This window comes from Juglans regia, chromosome 9 (assembly GCF_001411555.2).
Source record: "Juglans regia cultivar Chandler chromosome 9, Walnut 2.0, whole genome shotgun sequence".
Classification (NCBI taxonomy): domain Eukaryota; kingdom Viridiplantae; phylum Streptophyta; class Magnoliopsida; order Fagales; family Juglandaceae; genus Juglans; species Juglans regia.
In genome coordinates, this window is record NC_049909.1 from 3,161,966 (window position 1) to 3,183,146 (window position 21,181).

Sequence of the window (21,181 nt, forward strand, 5' to 3'; positions counted from 1 at the left end):
CGCTTCGTCTATTTCTAGATCCACCTCTCCTGGTGTGATTGCATAAACTTTGGCTTTCACAGGGGTTTTCGCCTTGCCTCTTGGCATGACTTTTCCTTCGGGTCTGTTCTGTGGACATTAACGGATCATGTGACCAGTCTAACCGCATCTGAAACCAGCTCCCATTGTGAGTTGGCATTCTCCACTATGCCTTCACCCACATCTTCTACACGTTGGTGGTGTAATCGGTACTACATTCCCGACTACCTTTCCTTTCCCCTTGTCCATTGTAGGGGAAACCTTTCTCTTTCCAACATCTCTTCCAGGTGAGTAGGGCATTCCTCTCTTCCGGTTCATGTGAACTTGCGAGATTAGACTTCTCTATTCCACTTCTGCGATAGACACTACATTCACCAGTTCTTGGAAATTTTTGATCTGCAACCATGCAATCTGATTCCAAATCCTTGGCTGCAATCCATCTTGAAATTTCCTAGCTTGCATCTTTTTTGTTCCAATCAAGTGAGGGGCAAACATTCCCAATTCTATGAATAGGGCAGAATATTGTCCGGCCGTCATATTTCCTTGCACTAAGTTGGCAAATTCCATGGCTTTCTTTTGCATGGCCGTCTCCAAAAAGAAATGACTATCAAATACCCTTTTGAATCGCTCCCATGTAAGCATAGCTAGATCACCCAACTCTTGGTGCAGTAATTGTCGCTTTGTATCCCACCATATTCTGGCCTCTCCTTGAAGTAGATGTCCAGCATATTGAACCTTATGCTCTTCTGTACATCCACTGATATCAAACGTATGGTCTAAATCAATGAGCCACTTGTTGGCCCGCAATGCTCCTTCCATTCCAAAGAAATTGGGGTATCGATAAACCAAGAATCGCTCAAAAGGGCATCCCCGAACTTCTCCTCTATGTGGGTCTTGCCGAGCATTTTGTCCTTACTCCATTTGATTCCTCACTACTTCTATCATCTGGCGAATAGCTTCTGCTATAGCCTGACTGCCTTCCAGTGGTTGATTCCCAGTGTCTTGCTCCCTACGCCTGGGAGAAGCATCATCTCGTCGATTCTGCACCTTGACTTCTTTTTCTTTCTCCTGAAACACATAAAGTCAATCGTAAGTCAAGCTTTCCTAAAAAGGAAAACACCAACTTCCATCCATCGCATCCACGAGTTTCCACGTGTACCCTCCCTTGATTCAATTCTTCCAAGATTTAAGCCTATAGCTATAAGATCAAGCCTATGACTACAAGATTGAAGCCTAGCTTTGGTACCATGAAATTCCCTAGGACAGCTTGTGGGCTTACGCAGAGACGTAGTTGCTCTGATACCACCGTCTGCAATGTCCCCAGCCCCGACTTGGGATTTGACGATGACTGAATGCGTCGGGACATGTAACACAAAGCTACATACCCCTCATACATGAAAGTTAAGATGCAATTCACCTAACATCTAACAATATGCAATAAAAATAGCAGCAAAAAAATTCTTTTTCTATCTAACTTATGCACGGTGGCAAAATAAAGACACATAGTACCAGTAAATGCAAATATCCCAAAGCTTTTATATAGCATAAGCACTTCAAAATAAGTTTGTGTTTTTCAAAAGAACTCCCAAAAATATGATAGAGTATTTTGAACCATTCCCAAAACTCGAGATCCATCAAAACATTGTTCCACAAAAGTATCCACCACAAAAATCTTAAGTTCCATTGCTAATGTCCCATCAGGAGTCAGACACCAAAAGACCCCATGGGATTGCTTAGGCTTGGGTCGTAACAGCCCTAAATCTTCTGCTATTGCTTTTGCGTCAGTTGAGTCCTTCGAGGCTCGCTTAAGAAAAGTAGACAATTGGTCCATGTTCCACCAAAATTTCAGATTCTTGGATGGTTGGTAGATTGTAGCATCGATCTCGGTCTCACTAATACTAGCTAGATTTTCCCTGAGAAGTGAAGCCGTGTGTGTCAAAGCGTCTGTAGTATAATCGTAACAAGCCTGTACAGTATACTTGTCCTCTACCACAAAACCATCCAAGTTCATGGTTTTCAGGAATCGATGGTACTTATTACAACTTCTACCATTCCGGGTGGGAAATGGTAGTGAAAACTATCACAGTGAGATTTCGAGAAATCTTAGCAAGTAAACAAACAACATACCACAGATATCATAAGCATATAAAAGTAAATACAAACAAATTCATGGACATGTACGCATGACATAAAACTTTTAAACCGACTTTAGACACTCCGGAGTGGACAGGGTGTTCTACTAGGGCATTTCTCCATCCTTGCATTTGGGGTCGTCATAAAACATCATTGACTCTTTCTTTTAAAACATGGAACCAAATGCATGAGACATGTAACATGGACTCATGACAATTCATAACTCTTATTCATGCAACATGTAAAGCCAAATAACATAGCTCAATTCCATAGCATGAATCTCATGTCATAGCGTGAAAGCATTAGAACATATAAACAAAGATCATTTCATGCAAACATATTTGATTCTCAAGTTAAAACATCAAAACAGAAATTTATCACCCAACATGTTGTCTTGGCCGATTCATCTAGACCCTCCAAAACATGCATTTTATTCATTCCAACTCATAACATCATGTTTCCATTTAATCTTTACGTCCAAACAAACATGCAAATCAATAAACATGGCAAAACCGAAACTAACATGCATTATATTAGAAAACTTAGTTCAATCATACTTCACAAGACATTGCATCTCTTCATTTTTATGCCATAGCCGAAACTTGTATCATAAAAATACTAGATTTAAACAACAACTTCACGTACTAATCACAAGGGCCGAATACTTCATCATGGAATATCATGTTCCCATTCACAATTTCATACAAATATTCATAGCATCACATAAGCCGATTAATAAGCATGAAATAATTGCCATAGTCAAACAATTAATCAAACAAAAATTCAAGCAAATAATCGAACAAAAGTTCCCATATATATACTAATATCAAAGATAGGTTGAAAGTTTACTTACAAAAGTCCAACGATAAAACTTAGCAAAATCTGAAAATATAGTGTAGTTTATTAGAAATCAATCTCACAAAACCCTAGATTCCGAAAATGAGAGTGAATGTGAGTGTAGTGACATTTTCAAAATCCTTTCCTCATGCTAAAAACTGGTTGAAACCATTGAAGATCACAAACCCTAGTTTTTCCTTTGAGTCAAAAACCGAACTTGTGTAACCCTAGATCACGTGTTCATGTGTTCAAAACACCAAGAACATTTCTAGTTCCATCTTCTAAGAAGATAAAAAACACTAGTTTCTAGAGTGAGAATAAGTAGTTGTGTGAGAAAACCCTAAATCCGAAAATACTAGATGAGATCTTCCCTTGGCCCTGTGTGTGCATTAAGAAAAGAAGTGAAATGGTTCTTACCTCCACTAGTAGAGCTCTTGCTCGAAAATCGTGAGTGGTTTCTTTGTGATACATGAAAATGGTGGTATTTGGCTAAAGAAAAAGTGTGGGAAAATGAAGACTTAGAGAGAGAAAAGGTGATGGCCGAAATACACTAGGAGAAACAAGAAACTTTTTGCAAAAAGGGCTCCCCCATTTTCGACTCCTCCCTTATATAGTGTCCCTCTATGTTTTTATCAACCAATGCATGCAAGACAAGTGGCATCCCCTTTTTCCCTCAAGATGGGACTTGCATGGGGAAGACCAAAGGTGTTTGTCGTGTGGCTTCTTTCTCCCCAAACCAAAACCCTTCACTTGCCTCATTCTCCATTTTGCCCTTCCTCCTATGTCCGAGTTCAATGCACCAAGAGGTTAAAAGGTAATTTCCTAAAAATCCATATCTTCCAAAGCACTCTTCTAGTGTGCATGGTTGACACGTGGCATGAGTGTGTGTGCGCTCTTGGATTTCCAAAATCCCTATGTCACTTGAGGTGACTTTGTGTCATTCCCTAGGCACCTTTTGCTTTTTTCTTTTTGCCTCTCTCCCTTGTAGCCGTCGATCATATGCCCCTTCTTCCTCGAAAAGTTTTCTAGAACATGTCTTTTTTCCTTCATTCTTGGAACTCACAATTATCTTTTTTTCTTAGCTTGACATATGTCCATGGGGACATGAGCTTGCAAAAGTGGCCTTAGAATCTTTGATTTAGCAACTTGAGCCCGAGAAGGGAGTAACCCTAGAATGCTTTGTATAATTTCATCCCTATTTAGAAACCCAAGCCCAAGGCATTAAGTCCATGACCCAAACCCTAGTCACTAGTGCCATGTGTCATACATGTGTTGCACTATGAATCTAGACTTGATAGTAGACTAATGGGGAGAGAAGAGTGTAGGGAAACACTAAGAGATGGCTTGCACGCCTACCCTAGAGGATTTGCGACTTGTCAAGTATGCTAGAAATTTTCTAGAAGAATCAAGAGACAAAATGGACCTAGGAAGACTAAAGGATTTTCGGCCAACCCTTTCCCACACGCCTAGACCCATTGTTTTGGCCCAATTTTGAGTTCCAAGGTAGATATTCTTGGAAAGGGAAGCCTAGGGAAGAGAAATGTGATTTTTCTAGGAAATCTGCATGGGAAACCTAAGGGGCACATGGGATTTCAAATTTTGCATGTTTTTGCCAAGTGTTAAGCATGCATTAAGCTTCTAGAAGATTAGATGAAGGGACTTATGTATCAAAGGACTAATACACCCCTAGAATTTCGGCCACCACACTCCCAAGCACCTCTTCACTAGCCACTTGTCACTTAGGTTACTATTAGACCAATGGCACATGATGAGTCATCTTGGGAAGGAGCAATAGAAGATGAAGCAACAAAATGGAAGGAAAAGAGATGGGCGGCAATGGACAAGGCACATGCCCATGCCACTTGTCACCCATGCCAAAAGTTGTCTGTTAAGAATAGGAAGAGGCATGATATATTTTACAAAGGTACACTTGAAGAGATATTCACTTACTTAAGAAAAATAAAGGGCATAAAAGGGAAAAGAAGGGATTTCGGCCAAGGGAGAGGAAACCCTACACGCCACCCAAGTTGTCCCTTCCCAATGCAATCCCAAGTGAGATTTTAAAAGTCTTTTCGGCAAAAGAGAAGGGGGAAGAAGAAACACTCGCCACTTGTCACCCATGCAAGGGTTTTGGAGGCAACCAAAGAGGGAAGTGAGGAGACCACTATAAAAAGGAGGGAGCACATGCCTATGGGCTTTTTCCTTGCCATTTTTCAGAATTTACACGAACTCGCACTCTCTCCACACAACTCTCACATGCTCAATTGAAGATTCTCTTACTTTCTCGCACTTTCTTTCCAACCAAACAAGGAAGATTTCTTTCCAAGAGAAGTTTCCGCCACCTTCAAGGATAGACAAGGTAAGGTTCAGTTTTCTCTTAGTCTTACACACACACGTGTCACTTTCTCAACTCAAAATGAGATTCAAATCTCAAAGGATTTCGAGAATGGTGAACACACGTTTTTACCCATTTTTATGGAAAATGATTTGGGATTTTCAAGGAACCCTTGAAGCCGAATAGTGGGGGATGTTCATCCTCCATATTGTTTTATCACCAAATGTGTTCTTACCTTACTATGGTTTTTTATAATAACACAAGTGAGATGAAGGGGCCATTGACCTAAAAACCCTAAGGGTCGTATGGTTTAAGATCAAGTAATGCCTTAGAAACCCTCACACACTCAAGAACACGAAATAGGATTTTTAGACACTCTTTCTAATGTAATACATTTCAGATACAACTTGCTAGTATTTCTTTACGTGGATTTTTGTAAGTATATACTCAACTTGCTCTTGGTTAATACTTGTATATATTTGTGTAAATCCTTTCATTGTTATGATTATTTTGATTGCTATTTCTTTGTTTGTTTGAATATGCTTATATGATCTTGGAACATGAACATTACATGAATGGTATGATTCGGTTTAATATGAAAATTGCAGGAATGTCCTTAGGATGTTTCGGCTCTAAGGAAAACAATGTTGTTGATTTGTGATACTTGATGATTCGGCTATACCATGACTTTATGATTTGTTTCATAGTGCTTTGATTTCTACCCAATATGTTTGAAGTTTGAAGCATGTTTAAGTGATAATTTTTCATGTTTTTGCACCTACATGTTTCAGCCAAGACACTTTTTCATAGTTCCAAGTATGTGTTTTGATAGTCTATGTGATCTTTGTTATCATGCCATGAATTGAACATGTTATGCTTGGTTATTCCATACACGGCATTTCATATGTCATTTGTCAAGTGTAAGTATGTATGTCTTAAGTCTCATGCCACATGCATTTGGAAAAAAATGTTTCCAAAAAGTGTTTTCAAAGAAAAGGGTTTAAAAGTTTTATCACGACCACAAGTGCTAGGACGGGGGAATGCCCTATTGGAACTCCTCTGTCCACTCTGGAGTGCTTAAGAATGGAGTGGTAACCCCGGTCGACAAAGAACCGTCAACGAGTCTCGAATGGATTCTTTTTAAAAAATGACGGAGCGAGGAAACGCCTAAACACTAGTGGGTGCATAAGGCATGTAACCCAACGAAATAAGGTCAAGTTATTATGAAGTCTTTGTTTATGACATATTACGGTGCACGGACCATTGATGGTGTGGTAACTAGTAGGAACACGCAGTTCAAAGGGGAATCGTGTTGTGTCCACCCTCTAATCAAGAATAAAAGCTCATATGTTATGGATCACTTGATGAAAATCTCTTGATATGATAAGGATCACTTAATAAAAATCTTGTGATATGTTCTAATAAGGCAAGTTCTAATTAAGATCAACATGAAAAAGAAAGTCAAGAAGTTTTTCTGAAAAAGCTAAAGTCTCTATTATAAGTCTTTTAAAAATAGTCAAATGCATAAGTCAAGTTCCAGTCAAGTCATATGTCAAGTACATGTCCATGCACGCATTTCATAATATACTTCTTGTATGTTTGTGTTAACTATTGTATGTTGCGTGATTACATGCTGAGATTTCTTGAAATCTCATTGTGGTAGTTTCCACTACCATTCCCCAACCGGAACGGTAGAAGTTGTGACAGGTATCCCGGATTCCCGAGAACCATAAACCTAGACAGTTCCATGATAGAGGATGAGTTTACAGTACATGCTCATTATGACTATACTACTGACGCATTAAAACACACAGCCAAGCTTCTCAGGGAAATTCTAACTAGCATTAGTGAGACCGAGATCGATGCTACGATCTATCAACCATCCAAGAATTTGAAATTTTGGTGGAACATGGACCAATTGTCTACTTATCTTGAGCGAGCCTCGAAGGCCTTGGCTAACGCAAAGGCAACGGCAACGGACTTAGGTTTGACACCACCTGAGCCTTAGCAATACCATGGAGTCTTCTTGTGTATGACTCCTAATGGGACAGTAGTGATGAAGAAATGGGAACCTAAGATATTTTGTGGAAAGAAGGAAAAAAAAAAGAGAACTTATGGTTTAAATCTTAACTTTTGAGGAACAAATGTTTTGAGAAGGTCCCGTGTTTTGGGAGATTAAAATATACTCTATGCTTTTGGGATGCTATATCTTTATGATGCATGCTTATAGATATGGACAATGTTGGGGTATTTTGTTAGTAACGGTACCATGTGCTTTGCAATTACTTATCGCATTGCTTAAATAATCTTACTTTTACTATTTTTTGCTGCTATATTATTGTATACTGCTAGTGTACTTAGGTGCATAGCATATTATCTGTCATGTACGAGGGGTGTGTAGCCTTGTGTTACATATCCCGGTGTTTCAGTCACCGTTCAATCCCAAGCGGGGACTGAGGGCACCACACTCTCTCCCTTTTTATAGAATCTTCCTCAATCCCTCATTGGTTGCACGTTGGTCCAATGCATGTAGGAAAATTGTCACTCCTTCTCTTCCCTCTAGCCGAAAATCCCTTCTTCTTCCACACTCTTGGATTTGCCTTGGGAAGGTGGAAGATCTTCCTGGGTGTGTGGCCCCTTTTTGCCCTAGCCGAAATTGTCTTTTATGCGCCTCTTGCTTTGTCTAGATACAATGTATCTTTAGGGTAGGAAAGCAATTCTCTCTGTGTCTTTTCATCTCCCAACATGAGGCTTTGCATGGGTGACACTTGGCAAAGGCGTGAGCCTTGCCCTAGCCGTCCATCTCTTTCCAAAACCCCATGTGCTCTTTCATCTTCCAATACCTCTTCCCTTCCCAAGAACCTTTTGTGATCCTAAGGTGACAAGTGGCGTGTGTGGGTGTGCTCTTGGGTGGGGTGGCCGAAAAAGTAAGGGTAGACTTGTCATTTTGTGTGGTTGTCTCTTCACATTCCTTTCAGAAGGTCTTTGCATGGTTTACATGTGTCCATTTCTGAAGAAAGATCCTCATATGGGCATGTCGGGGTGGGAACCGAACCATGTTTTTTGTCCCTAGGCCTTCCCCATGCAAATCCCTCTTGGAAATTTCTTTTTGTCTTCCCTAGGTGCCTCTTCCCCATCCAATCTATCTTGGAACTTCAAATTTGTGCCAAGTGGCATGATGGGAGCGTGTGGCCGAAAATACCTTGGCCTTCTCTAGGTCTTTTCCTCTCTCTTTTCTTCTAGAAAGTTTCTTGCATGCATGACATGTGGCATAAACTTTTGGCTTCCCAAACACTCTTCTCTCCCCCTTAGCCCACTACCAAGACTAGATACATAGTGCCTTTCATGTGTGACACATGACACTAGTGACAAGGGTTTGGATCATGGGCCAAAAGCATCTAGGGTTTTTGGGCTTGTGTTCCTTATGGTGGCTAAAACTTACATGGCTTGGTTGGCCTTCTTTTGGGCTTGGGTTGCTATTCTACAAAACCAAGGCCTAAGTCCAACTAGACATATTCTTGTGGACCAAAATTATTTCTAAGGCAATGAAAATAAACAAGGATGTAATTCTAATAAAGTTTTGGGTTATCACAATGCACGACAGGTCTAATGGGTATTTGAAACCGGATTGTGGTTTGGATCTATATTTTAGGTCCTATTTTGGGGTCTAACAAATGGGTTGGGTCGCTTTAAGGGTTCAACTAAATTTTAGGGTTCGCCTATAATTTCATGAAATAATTTACCCTAATGGGATTATTTTAATTCTAAAATGGGCCCAACTTATCTAATAAATTCCTGAGCTAGTACTCAATAAATATGAGCCCGCTTGCTTCATAAATATTAAAAGGGCTTTAAATTCAATTATCAAGCCTAATAAAGTTCCATAATCCACCATAATAAATTGTGGGTGAGTGGCCTATTCAAAATTATCCAATAAATCTTAATTGGACTTTAAAAAATGTTAGCTCAATAATACCATCCCAAAATATCCACTAAACCTTAACGGGCTTTAAAATATATTTTTGGGCCTAATTAACATTTCTAACCAACCTCAATAAATAATAGTTTGTAGGCTTATCTAATATGTCCCATTAAACTTAATTTATGCCCAATAAAAATATCCATAATCCGTTCTTTATAATATTGAGTCGGGGTGTTACATGATCCCACAAGGAGTCACATTTGGAAGACATTACATAATGTTCGAACATCGTGGATTCACATCCCTATGCATGAGGGGGCTCTTTCTAGGTCAAGTGTTCAGATTTTGCGTCCTAAGGTTCGGATGTTAGGATTTATATCCAAACTTAGTTTTTACTCTAACTTGAGATTAAAATATGATTAAAAGATAACATATTATTAAGTTGAGCAAACCACCTATGATCTAAGAGAATCAATCCTTGTGCCCAAGGACTTTGTGAATCAATCTTGGGTCAAATAATTTTACTTATAAACCAATATGGTCAAACAAACCAAAACCAAAGGGGGAAATGGAGCCTCTCCCCTTTGATCTCCAAGAATTCTTCAAGATGATTCATGAAGCGGATGGTAACTGATCTGCATGGTCACTATGGCGAATGGAGCCTTGCATGCCTCAGCAAGGACGTTTGCGGAGATTGTATCAGCGCGACCTCAACCTATCCTATAGGTGGAGGTTCCCATGCGTGAAGCTAAGCTTATTGAGGGAGATCTGTGCTTTGTCTTTAACAAGGAAGAAATCACAAGAACGGCAGCTCCATTTTGATTTTTCGTGGTTTTGACATTTCAGCTGCGTCGTCCATCTCTGGATGTGATTCGGGGATTTATTAAAAACCGATGGGGTGTTTCATCAATGCTGGTTGTTGGTGCTATGAGAAGGGCTCAGAATGTGCTTGTGCGGTTGATGAATGAAGATGATTTTGTTACTGCTATGTCTAGGGAAGTGATGGATATTGCAAATATCCCTTACAAAATTTTTCAGTGGACGCTTGCTTTTAATGAATATGAGGAATCTTCTTTAGCTCCGGTGTGGATCTTTCTACCGAGCTTAAAACCACATTTCTTTCATGAATCTACGTTAAAGATTTTTGCAGGACTGTATGGTAGATATCTTAAAAGAGATAATGCCACAGCTTGTGTTTCAAGGCCAGAGGGAGCAAGAATGTGCGTGGAGATGGATATTTCAAAGGAGCATAGGCATTATTTTTGGATTGGTATACCGAATCAAGTGGGAAGTCATTTTCAAGAAGTGATCTTTGAGACTTTGCCAGCATACTGGTCTAAGTGCCGTCAACAAGGACACTCGAATATTACGTGTAGAAGAGAGAATGTACATGCAGGTAATCCAAAAGGGAGTGAGGTTTAGAGGCGTGACGAGCTGAAGAGAAAGGAAAAGAAAGCATTGGTATGGAAAGTGGTGAACAAAAAAGACGCTGTAGTGCAAGAACCAGAACCAAAGAACGCAGATCCATTGGTTTATTATGTGATGCAAGATGGGGTAATGATGCCATCTTTAGCTCCGAACAATCAAGTGGATCAACAGGAAGGTACTAGTCCTCAAAGTAAGGATCTTCTAAACAGTTATGAGATGCTGGACAATATTTTAATTTGGAACGTAAGGGGGGTGGGTACTTCTTTTTTACAATTACAGAAACTTAATTCTGAAATTAAGCCAAAAATATTGGCCATTTTGGAACCGTTTGCGGCAGATTGTCGTATTAAGAAGTGGGCGAGGAAGTTGAAATTTGATAATTTTATGACTAATTTTCAACAACATGGTAAGGTTTGGGTTTTATGGCAGAAGGATATTGATATGCACATTATTTCCTGCTCTAAACAACAGATTTCAGGTTTGTTTAAAATAGGTCAGAGGGAGATGTTAATTTCTTTTATATATGCGAGTTGTTTCCAAGCTGGTCGTTTACAGCTTTGGAGAGATTTGGAATCAATTCAACGGCATGATATTCCTTGGGTGGTTGGGGGAGACTTTAATGTTATTCGATATGATCATGAAAAGGTTGGGGTTTGCTAAAATCTCAGGGTGTTAAAGACGATTTTAATAATAGTATAATGAATTGTGGGCTTTTGGAGATTCAAGAGGAGGGGTCAAGATTTTCATGGTGTAATGGTCAAGAAGGTAGAGGTCGAATATGGGCTAAGTTAGATCGGGTTATTGTTAACCAAGAATGTATTCTAAGATATCCTGTGGCGAAGGTTTTGATTTTGGCTACAAATACTTCGGATCATTGTCCGCTACATGTTAGAGTTTCAAATGATAGACAATTTTATGGACCAAAGCCTTTTTTCTTCCAACGTATGTGGATTACTCATACGGAATTTAGAGAGGTTACTATTAAGAGTTGGATGGAACCTACAAAGTTTGAGGGGCTTTTGAATTTGGCTGCCAAATTGAAGCGTTTGAAGCATACTTTAAAGGAGTGGAATTGAAATGTGTTCGGCAATATTTTTCAGCAAATTACTAAGTGGGAAGATCTGATAATTTGTTTGGAAGAGAAGGTGTTACAGTCGGGTGATATAGATGATGATAAATTGTTACAAGAGGCTCGTAAAAGTTTGCATGACTGGATGCATAGGGAGGAAATTTTTATGGCTTAAAAGGCGAAGGTAAAATGGATAAAGGATGGAGACGCGAATACTAAATTTTTTCATGGTATGGCTAGGAATCATAGACGGAAAGCTTGGGTAGGCCGAATGCAAATGCAAGATGGGCAGGTCTTTCAAACCCCGATTGAGGTGCATGATGGAGCAGTAGAGTTTTTTCAGAAATTGTTGAAATCGGAAGGTAAAAAAAATGCACAAGAAGAAATATGTTTGTTGGTACAAGCTACTGTTACGGAAAAGGGTAATGAATTGTTGGTGAGGATGCCGGACATGGAGGAAATTTTAGTAGCTATGAAGTCTATTCTGGAAGATAGTAGTCTGAGGCCAGATGGATTTGGGTCTAGTTTCTTCATCTCTTGTTGGGATATAGTTGGTAAGGATGTTCTTAATGCGGCTAAGGAGTTTTTTTCAGGGGTTCTGTTGAGTCCTTTTTATACTTCTACTCTTTTAGTCCTTATTCCTAAATCAAACAAACCTGATAGTTTTGCTAAATTTCGACCTATTAGTCTATGTTCGGTTATTTACAAGTGTTTTTCAAAAATTATAGTTGCAAGAATGAGGCCGTTTTTATCTAGCATTATTTCAGAAGAACAATGTGCGTTTGTTAAGGGGCGTAGTATTTTTGAGAATGCTTTGTTGGCTCAAGAAGTATTGCGCAATCTTAATAGGAAGGTGAGGGGAGGAAATATAATGCTTAAATTGGATATGATGAAGGCTTATGATAGGATGGAATGGAATTTTATTTGGGAGGCTTTAGTTGCTTATGGTTTCTCAGATCAATTTGTGGATATTCTAAAAAATTGTGTTCAGAATTGTAGTTTTTCGGTGATGCTGAATGGAACATATAGGGGTTATTTTCAATCATCCAGGGGTATTCGGCAGGGAGATCCTCTTTCGCCATATTTGTTTATTTTAGCAAAAGAAGTATTCACTAGATTGGTTAAGCAAGCAATTGATCATCAGAAAATCAAGCCTATTTTAATTCCTAGAATGAAAATACAAGTATCTCATTTACTTTATGCTGACAATGTCATTTTTTTCTTAAATGGGGATAAAAAATCAATAAAAGGGCTGATGCAAGTTATAGATACTTATTCTAGTTGGTCGGGGCAAAAGGTAAATACGGATAAGTCAGCCATTTATTTTTCCCCACACATTTCGTATGGGAGGAAGAAAAGTTTACAAAGGATTACTGGCTATGGATTTGGGAAGTTTCCCTGTACATATCTGGGCATTCCTATAGGCTCATCTGTGATAGGTGGCCGTTGTTTTGAGAGTATTGTTAATAAGGTTCGGTCTAAGCTTGATGGATGGAAATGTATTCTATTATCTACTGGGGGGCGTATTGTGATGATCCGACATGTACTTTCCTCTTTACCTATTCATCTTATGTCAGTAATGGATGTGCCAAAAATGGTCATTAGAAAACTTAATTCTATTTTCGCTGGTTTTCTTTGGGGAGGCACGGATGAACATCGTAAAAAACATTGGGTGTCTTAGAAAAAAATTACTAAACCAGTACAAGAGGGAGGACTAGGTATTCGGGATTTACAGGAGGTGCAGAAGGCAATTTGATGGAAATTAGCTTGGAATGTTCTTTATGGTAGCTCTTTATGGGCAAAGTTCACGAGGGAAAAGTATTGTAAAAAATATCATCCAATTCAAGAAGTGGTTAAATGGAATTCCTCACCCTTATGGAAGTCGATTGCATCATGTTTTGGGGCTGTAATGGAATATTCAAAGTGGCAAATAAATGAGGCAAAAATTCCGTTTTGGTGGGAAAATTGGTCTGGATTGGGTATTTTGGGTAGGCAGGTACGAGGTATAGGACAACCAAATTTAATCTTGCGGGAAATGATTATAGGTACGGAGTGGCATGAAGATCGTCTCACGGAGATTTTAGGTAGAGAGAAGGCTAGATATATTTGTTTGAATGTGAAATTGGGTAGGATGGAGTTGAAAGATAAGGTATTTTGGAAGTCCTTAGACAATTTGAACGTTACTGTTAAAGATGGGTGGGAGTTGTGCAGAATAAAAAATGAGCAAGTTAGATGGTCACATGCTGTTTGGGATCCTGGTATTCCTCTTAAGATTTCTTTTGTATGTTGGAAAGGGATGGAAGGGGCTTTGAGTGCAGATACTAATATTCAACGATTGGGTATTTCTTTATGTTCGTCATGTGTATGTTGTGAGAAGCCGAGGATTGAAACGATGGATCACATTTTGGGAGAGGGGGATTTTGCAATGCAGTTGTGGAAGAAGGTTTCGGATATGCTGGGAGTTGATTTTGAACAGCATCAAAGTTGGAGAGAAAGGTTGTTGATTTGGATTTCCAAAAGAAAAAGGTCATCGCAGTTAGAACATTTAAGAGGCATTACCCCAGTTTTTATTCTATGGATTCTTTGGATTCGGCGGTGTAAAGCACGTATGGAGGATAGAAAAATGTCAGTTCAAGCGTGTTGGGAGCAGATTCTATTTTGGCTTAGGAATATATCAATTAAAATGAGAAGAAATAAAAGATTAAATATTGTACATATTGATATCCTTCAGATGCCAAATTCCTATTGTAGAGGTGTTTAGACATATTCATAGGAGTTAATTTTTGGGTATAGCAGCTGATTTTATCCTTTGTGTCCAGCATTATTACTTTCGTTTTGTTTACGTTGAACGTATTTTTACTTTTAGGTTTGAAGTTGAGGTGTATGTTTACGTTTGATGTTGAGGTGTATAGTTTATTAATGTTCTACGTTGCTACACCAAAATGTGGTTTATCATTGGTCATGTAATTTTTTATTAGGCTTGTTAGAATTTTTTAATTGTTAATTTAGAGTTGGTAATTTTTTGACACTTGATTTTAGGTTAGTTTATAGCGATTTATCATGTAAGCTCCCAAGTGTAATGATGTAACCACGATTTTCCTCCGCCATAAGTGAGGGTTTATTACTAAACTTGGGACGGGGCTGCTATGTGTGTGTAGCTACCGGCTCTTTGATAATAATAAAAAAAAAAAAAAAAAAACCCAAAACCAAAACCAAAGGGTCAACTACAATGGGTCACTTGGTTGGGACCAGCACTTTATTTGAACTTATTATGTATATTAACTAATTGACTTTTTTATTTTTATTTTCATTTTTTATATGTGATATTTTATTTTGTGGATAGAATTTGTGGAGGAAGTTGGAAGTTCTGGGGAACCCTGTGACACTTGATTGAGATGATCAGCATAATGCACTAGCATATATTTATTGACGTTGCAACTTGCTTATATTCATTTGTGCCATTTATTTCACATATCGTGTTTCGTTTTGTAGTAGTGAATAAAATAATTAATAGTAGTGAGATATTCTGAGAATATCTAAAGTATTCTCAGTACCCAAACTAGGCCAGTTTGATACTTATCGCTACATATTGTTATGCTTATATATGCTTGGATTTGGCTGCTTGTTGCCGCTATAATTGGAGTTGCTACCTGTTGAGCTTGCTCATGTGTATGCTTCAAGGATTGTTGTAGTTGTTTGCCGATTGGTATTAGAGTTAAGACCTGCTAGGTTTTAGTATTCTCAGAGAGAAGATTTTATACTTATTTGATGATTCGTTGCATTTTTCCGTTATTATTAATAGTTTTTTTTTTTTTTTTTTTTGGCACCGAAGTAGTTGTTTAGTTCGTAACTTTTTGTTGAGTTGAAACGTTTGTGCTAAGGGTTTTTTTTTATACCTTTTCTTTTTCTTTTCTCTTGAAATTGTCATTGAACTTCTTGTTGAGTGGCTATTTCTAAATAGCTATGTTGGATTGATCTTTTTGTAGGAAGGTTAGAAAGATGACCTTGGAAACTTGGATAGTTTGCTAATTCTTTTTACTATTTCTTTGAAGTTGTCTGCCATTTTGAGAATATGAAAAATTTTCATTTTTTCCTCTTTGTTGAGTTTTTTTTTTTTTTTTTTCCTTTTCCTTTTTAAGGATTTGTATTTTCATTTTGTAACTTCTTGGTTAGCTATTTTTTCTTTATTAATTCGTAATCACTTACCTAAAACAATCTTAATTGAGAAATAGTATGTTTATTTGGGCCTTGCGTTGGTAAATACGCTTTTGTATTCAATTTTCTTATATTTTAGGCCAATATTGAATCACTACGTGTTGGATGAACATATGAGTGGCAGGCGAGGAAAGATTAACTGGTGGGCAAAAGGTGAGCAAATGCAGTATCACGTGGGACTCACATGATAGAATAAAACAATACAAGACGTAACGCACAGGCTTAAAGATAAGCCCTAGAAAGGCGTCGTCAACATGGAAATCTAGCTGACCTATCCTGACAAGATCCAAATCTACAAAGATAATTGCAAGCCAGATAACCGCACAGAATGGATGCTATTAACAGCCGAATTATACTCTAGAAGATAATATACCAAACAACACCAAGAATCAAGTAGCTGAAGGGGTTTTGCTATAGTCGAGCACCTCAACCCTTATAACCTTATAAGTAACCGATCAGGTATGTGCTAGAGATTCATTCATCAGTCACTGGAAAGGTTAACTCCTCTCTGACTTAAGCATTGGAAGCATACCTAATTTGGTTCCTCAAATTTTCCCTTTTTGGTTACAGGTCATTTGGACACATTGCAGGCATTAGTGGAAATTAGTTCAACAGTTTAACGCCGAGTGACAACCTGAACTTAGCCAAGCCCTCGTCTATTACTTTCATTATGTTTAGTCTTGGCCCACTTAGTTATCTAATCAAGTTTTGGCATGTAGAGAACATAGAAAGCAGCAAGGGCCTTGCCCATCTTAGAGAAGAGGCGCTCAAGCCCACTAAGAGGCCCATCATGGGCAAGTGAAAGTCGGTCACTAAGGGCCTTGGGCTTAGGGAAAACCCTAATTAGGGTTTTGGCATGGGAGGCACCTACTTGAAAGAGGAAAAAGCTTTTAGCTTTCCCTAGAATTCCCATCATTAAGAATCTAGGGAAGAAGCACCTTAATGCCACATGGCCAACATGCAAACCAACATCTAGGGTACATTGAACCTCGACATGAAAATGGAAGAAGGGGGAGAGAGAGAAAACGGTTTCAAAACCCTAAGAGCTACACACCATACCCATGCACAAGTGTGAGAGTTCCTAGAAGATGGAATGATATAAGGCACCTAGGGAAGGTGCAAAATCAAAAGCACAAGGTTCTAAAGGGCTCTAGGGTTCGGCCAAAGATATTACACGTTTAGCTAGGAAGAGCCAACAATCACTGTTGCCCACTTGTTTAAGGCTCACAAATTTTGGCTACCTCGGCAAAGCTTCTTGCAAAAGTTTCCACCCACTCAAGGCTGACTATCCACTGCTCATGACAGCCCTAAATTCGTGCATGATGTGAAGGCCAAAGGCCACCTCACCACCACCCTTCTCTTGATAGTTTCCTCGGTTGAAAACCACTCACTATTTACACCTTTTTGTGTCCTAATCACCACCTATCAAGATGTCACTCAAGCTCATACTTCACTTTTCAGAAGTGTATTAGGCGTGAAAGTCATCCTTTCGCTCATTTCAACACTTCTCAGGCAGTTTTCTATGCCTTTTTGTGTTCCACTTTTGAAACTCTTGTAAGTATTTTCACTGATGATTCATTCATGAAGTTTGTTCTTCTTTGACTATAGTTTCTATTGCTACCTGTCGTGTTTGATCTCATGGTCATTTGATTGGTCAAAAGTTATTTTAACCATGGAAAGGTCAATCTGAGCAATAAACTAGATAGTGTGTTGTATTTTGGAGTTTTTGACCAAGCTAATAGACAAATCTTGGTCCGAAATGTTTATGGAGTGTTGTCAACATGTTTATATGAATGTTTGTTGGAGATTAGTTGCATGATTAAAGCTTTTTATGAAATATTTTTGCAGATCTCAAAACTTAGAAACTGGAAGGAGAAAAACAATTTTTGTTTTAAGAAAGTTTGGATCTTTTGTGGTTTAAGCTTATTCCAATGGATTTGATATTTTTATTTGATGATCCTAAACCTTCAATATACATGTTAGGATGTAAGTTTGAGTATTTTTTGTGCTAGTTTCAAATATATGAATTTTTATGCAAGAGAATACTCGGTTAGGTCAAAAGTTTGATGATTTCAGCTAGATCCATGTTTTTTTTTTGGTCCATGTGGACTTAGAAGATCAAGCTTCGTTGCTCTGCCTCTGCTATCGAAGCAACATTGACCACCTCTTGGATGTTCTCAATCCGCAGGCATGTCACTTGATTCTGAATTCGCAGTTGTAACCCGTCTTGAAACTTTATGGCCTGCATCTTCTCCTTATAGATTAAATGAGGGGTGAATCTCCTCAGTTCCATAAATTGGGTCGCATATTGTTCCATTGTCAGATTACCTTGTGTCTGATTCATGAATTCCAATGCCTTCTACTACTTCGCCGTTTCTGGAAAGAAACGACTATTAAATTCCTTTTTAAACCTCTCCCAAGTGAGAGTAGCTATGTCTCCCAACTCGCGTGCCAACAATTTTCGTTTTGTGTCCCACCATATACTGGCTTCTCCTTGAAGAAAGTGTCCAGTATACTAGACCTTTTGCTCCTCCGTACATCCACTAATATCGAAAGTCCTTTCCAAGTTGATAAGCCACTTATTGGCTCTTAGGGCACCTTTCGTACCCATGACGTTCGGGTATCTATATGCTAGAAATCTCTCAAATGGACACCTCTGTTTTCTCCTCTAGGAGGCTCTTGCCTAGCATTTTGCCCTTGTGCCATCTGGTGTTGTACCACTTCCATCATATGGTGGATAGCTTCCACTATTGCTTGTCCCCTTTCCAATGGAGGGTTCCTAGCCTCTTGATCTCTTGATCTGGGAGAAGTCTTTTCACATTGACCACGCACCATATTTTCTTTTTCTTTTCTTCCAGAAGCATACAAAACCAAAGCACATTAGATGCTTCCTCATAGGAAAACCACCTCTTCTTCACTTTATTTCATGGCCCACGTTGCATACTTTGCTTTCGTTCACACTTCCACAAAGATCCAAACCTATAGCTATAAGATTAAAGCCTATAACTATGAGATTTCAAGCCTAGTATTTGGTACCATGTATCCCTAGGATAACTTGTGGGTTTACCCAAAGACATAATTGCTCTAATACCACTACTATGTGACGCCCCCAGCCCCCACATGGGATTGGATGGTGGCTAGAGTGTCGGGACATGTAACTCAAGGCTGCATAACCCTCCCTCGTACATGACAGTTGAGATGCAATGCACCTATTATATTCTAGCAGTATGCAATAAATAGCAGTGGAAATTTATGTAAATCTAAGTAAGATTTAAAGCAATTCATAAAATAGCATGGTACCATGAACTAATTATCCCAAAAGATTTCATGCTATTCAAATTACTTCAAAATAGATAATGTTTTACATTGTGACCTATAAAAATCCAAGTTTCCCTTCGCTTGAGATACATAAAAAGACTCATTTCCTTTGAGGTGGTTCAGGCTGCTGAACTCTCAAACTCTAATCAACCCTTGGGCTTGTACGGTGTACTCCCATGCTTGTCTTAGATAGCCCGTTACAAAACCCATACGATCTCCTACGGAGAGTGCCCCCTCATGCTTGAATGATCTTGGTGAGTCATGGTCCTTATTCAGCATATCTTGGATGTCCTTAAGGTATTGGAAAGTAGTGCTTAAGCAAACAATAACACAATTGTAGTGGGCCTCAAGAGTGTACTCGTCCTCGACTAGGTCATTAATCTCATTCATCCTGCTTAGGGTCTTGAGTACCTGCCACAACTTCCAGCATTCTGGGTTGGGAATGATAGTGGAAACTACCACGGTAAGATTTCGAGAAATCTCAATAAGTAAACAAACAACATATAACAGATAACGTAGGCATATAAAAGCAAACCATGAAATGAATGTATGGACATGTACTTGACACAAAAAAAAAAAAAAACTTGGCTTATGCAACTTAACTTTAAAAATAAAACATATTTTCCATCTTTGCACATTGAACAATATACATATAACATATCGTTAGCTCATTGACTTGTTTGCCTCTTATAATATATAATTGGATATCTCACGGCTCCACTATGCACTGTTGGTTCCCTGATAGTTACCGTATCATCCAACGGCTCATGCAATTTTGCATTCACCGCATATGACACATGTGAGGCACCCACTAGCTTTAGGTGCTACCCCGCTCTAGTATCCTTTTCCACAAGGATCCATTCGGGGCCTACCGACGATACTTTATCGACCCAGGAACTACCACTCCAATTTAAATACTCCAGAGTAGACAGAGGAGTTCCTCCAGGACATTTCTCCGTCCAAGCATTTGGGATCATTACAAAACATGTATAAACTCTTTTCTTTGAAAATCAATTGCAACCCAAATGCATGTGACATCAAACTCTTTTCTTTCATGGACCATATGAACATGTGAATGTCATGAGTCATGTAATCAAGTAGTCAAACATTGAACATCTTAAGTTATACCTTGAAAATATTAGAACATTCGAATAATCAGTTTAAAGCATAGTCAAAGCACTCAACGCATACCAAATGGAAGAACAATGTTTAAACCCGAGCAAATACATATAGATATGGCCGAATCATTGAGACTTATAATACACGTTATGACCAACAACTTGAACTGCTATTTCTAAGCAAATCCAAAAGCATCATAACAAGCATGGCAAGATCATCATGTAAATCCAATTACATAGCAAGAGATTATCATCAATCAACAAGAGCATATGATAGCAGATAAAATGCAACGTTTATGCAGCATATACAAACATTATCCTAAGTAGGTTCAGAGTCTACTTACAGAAAATCCAAAGAGTCAACAAATAGCAAGCTGAAAATATATTAAAAACATTAGACGAAAACACACGCAAAACCCTAATCCGAGTGGGTGCATAAGTGAGTGTGTTAGGCCTAGGGTTTTTACACCCTTATGGCTTATGAATTCCATTTCATGGCTAGAAAGGTTCCTCATACATTCAGACTTTGCTCATAAGGCCAAACTCTATAGAGAAAAAGGACCCTAGGTCATACTCAAGAGGGTGGTCGTGTCTTTCTTCCTTTCAAAATCTCATACTCATGTGTGCAATGCTAGTGGTGGTTCGGTATTCACCTTGAGGAGAAACCCTAGCCTTTCCCAAATGTGCATGTGCAAAAGAATACATGGATTCAAACCCTTTCATCACCCTCTTCATTCAAAGTGGTCATGTGTGTGTGTGGATGAAAATGGGCGAATGGTTCTTGCCAT

At 38.7% G+C, this 21,181-nt stretch overlaps 1 protein-coding gene across 1 annotated transcript; it reads right to left on the reverse strand.

The window, feature by feature from the left end:
• Positions 1-360: 360 nt before the first annotated feature.
• On the reverse strand, positions 361-837 carry LOC108983136. The gene has a single exon (XM_018954683.1). It carries the CDS (start codon positions 835-837, stop codon positions 361-363), a length of 477 nt encoding a protein of 158 aa, XP_018810228.1.
• Positions 838-21,181: the final 20,344 nt, after the last annotated feature.

Bases quoted from the DNA above. Each gene is read 5' to 3' on its own strand.
- LOC108983136 (XM_018954683.1), bottom strand. From the start codon at position 837: ATGGAAGGAGCATTGCGGGCCAACAAGTGGCTCATTGATTTAGACCAT.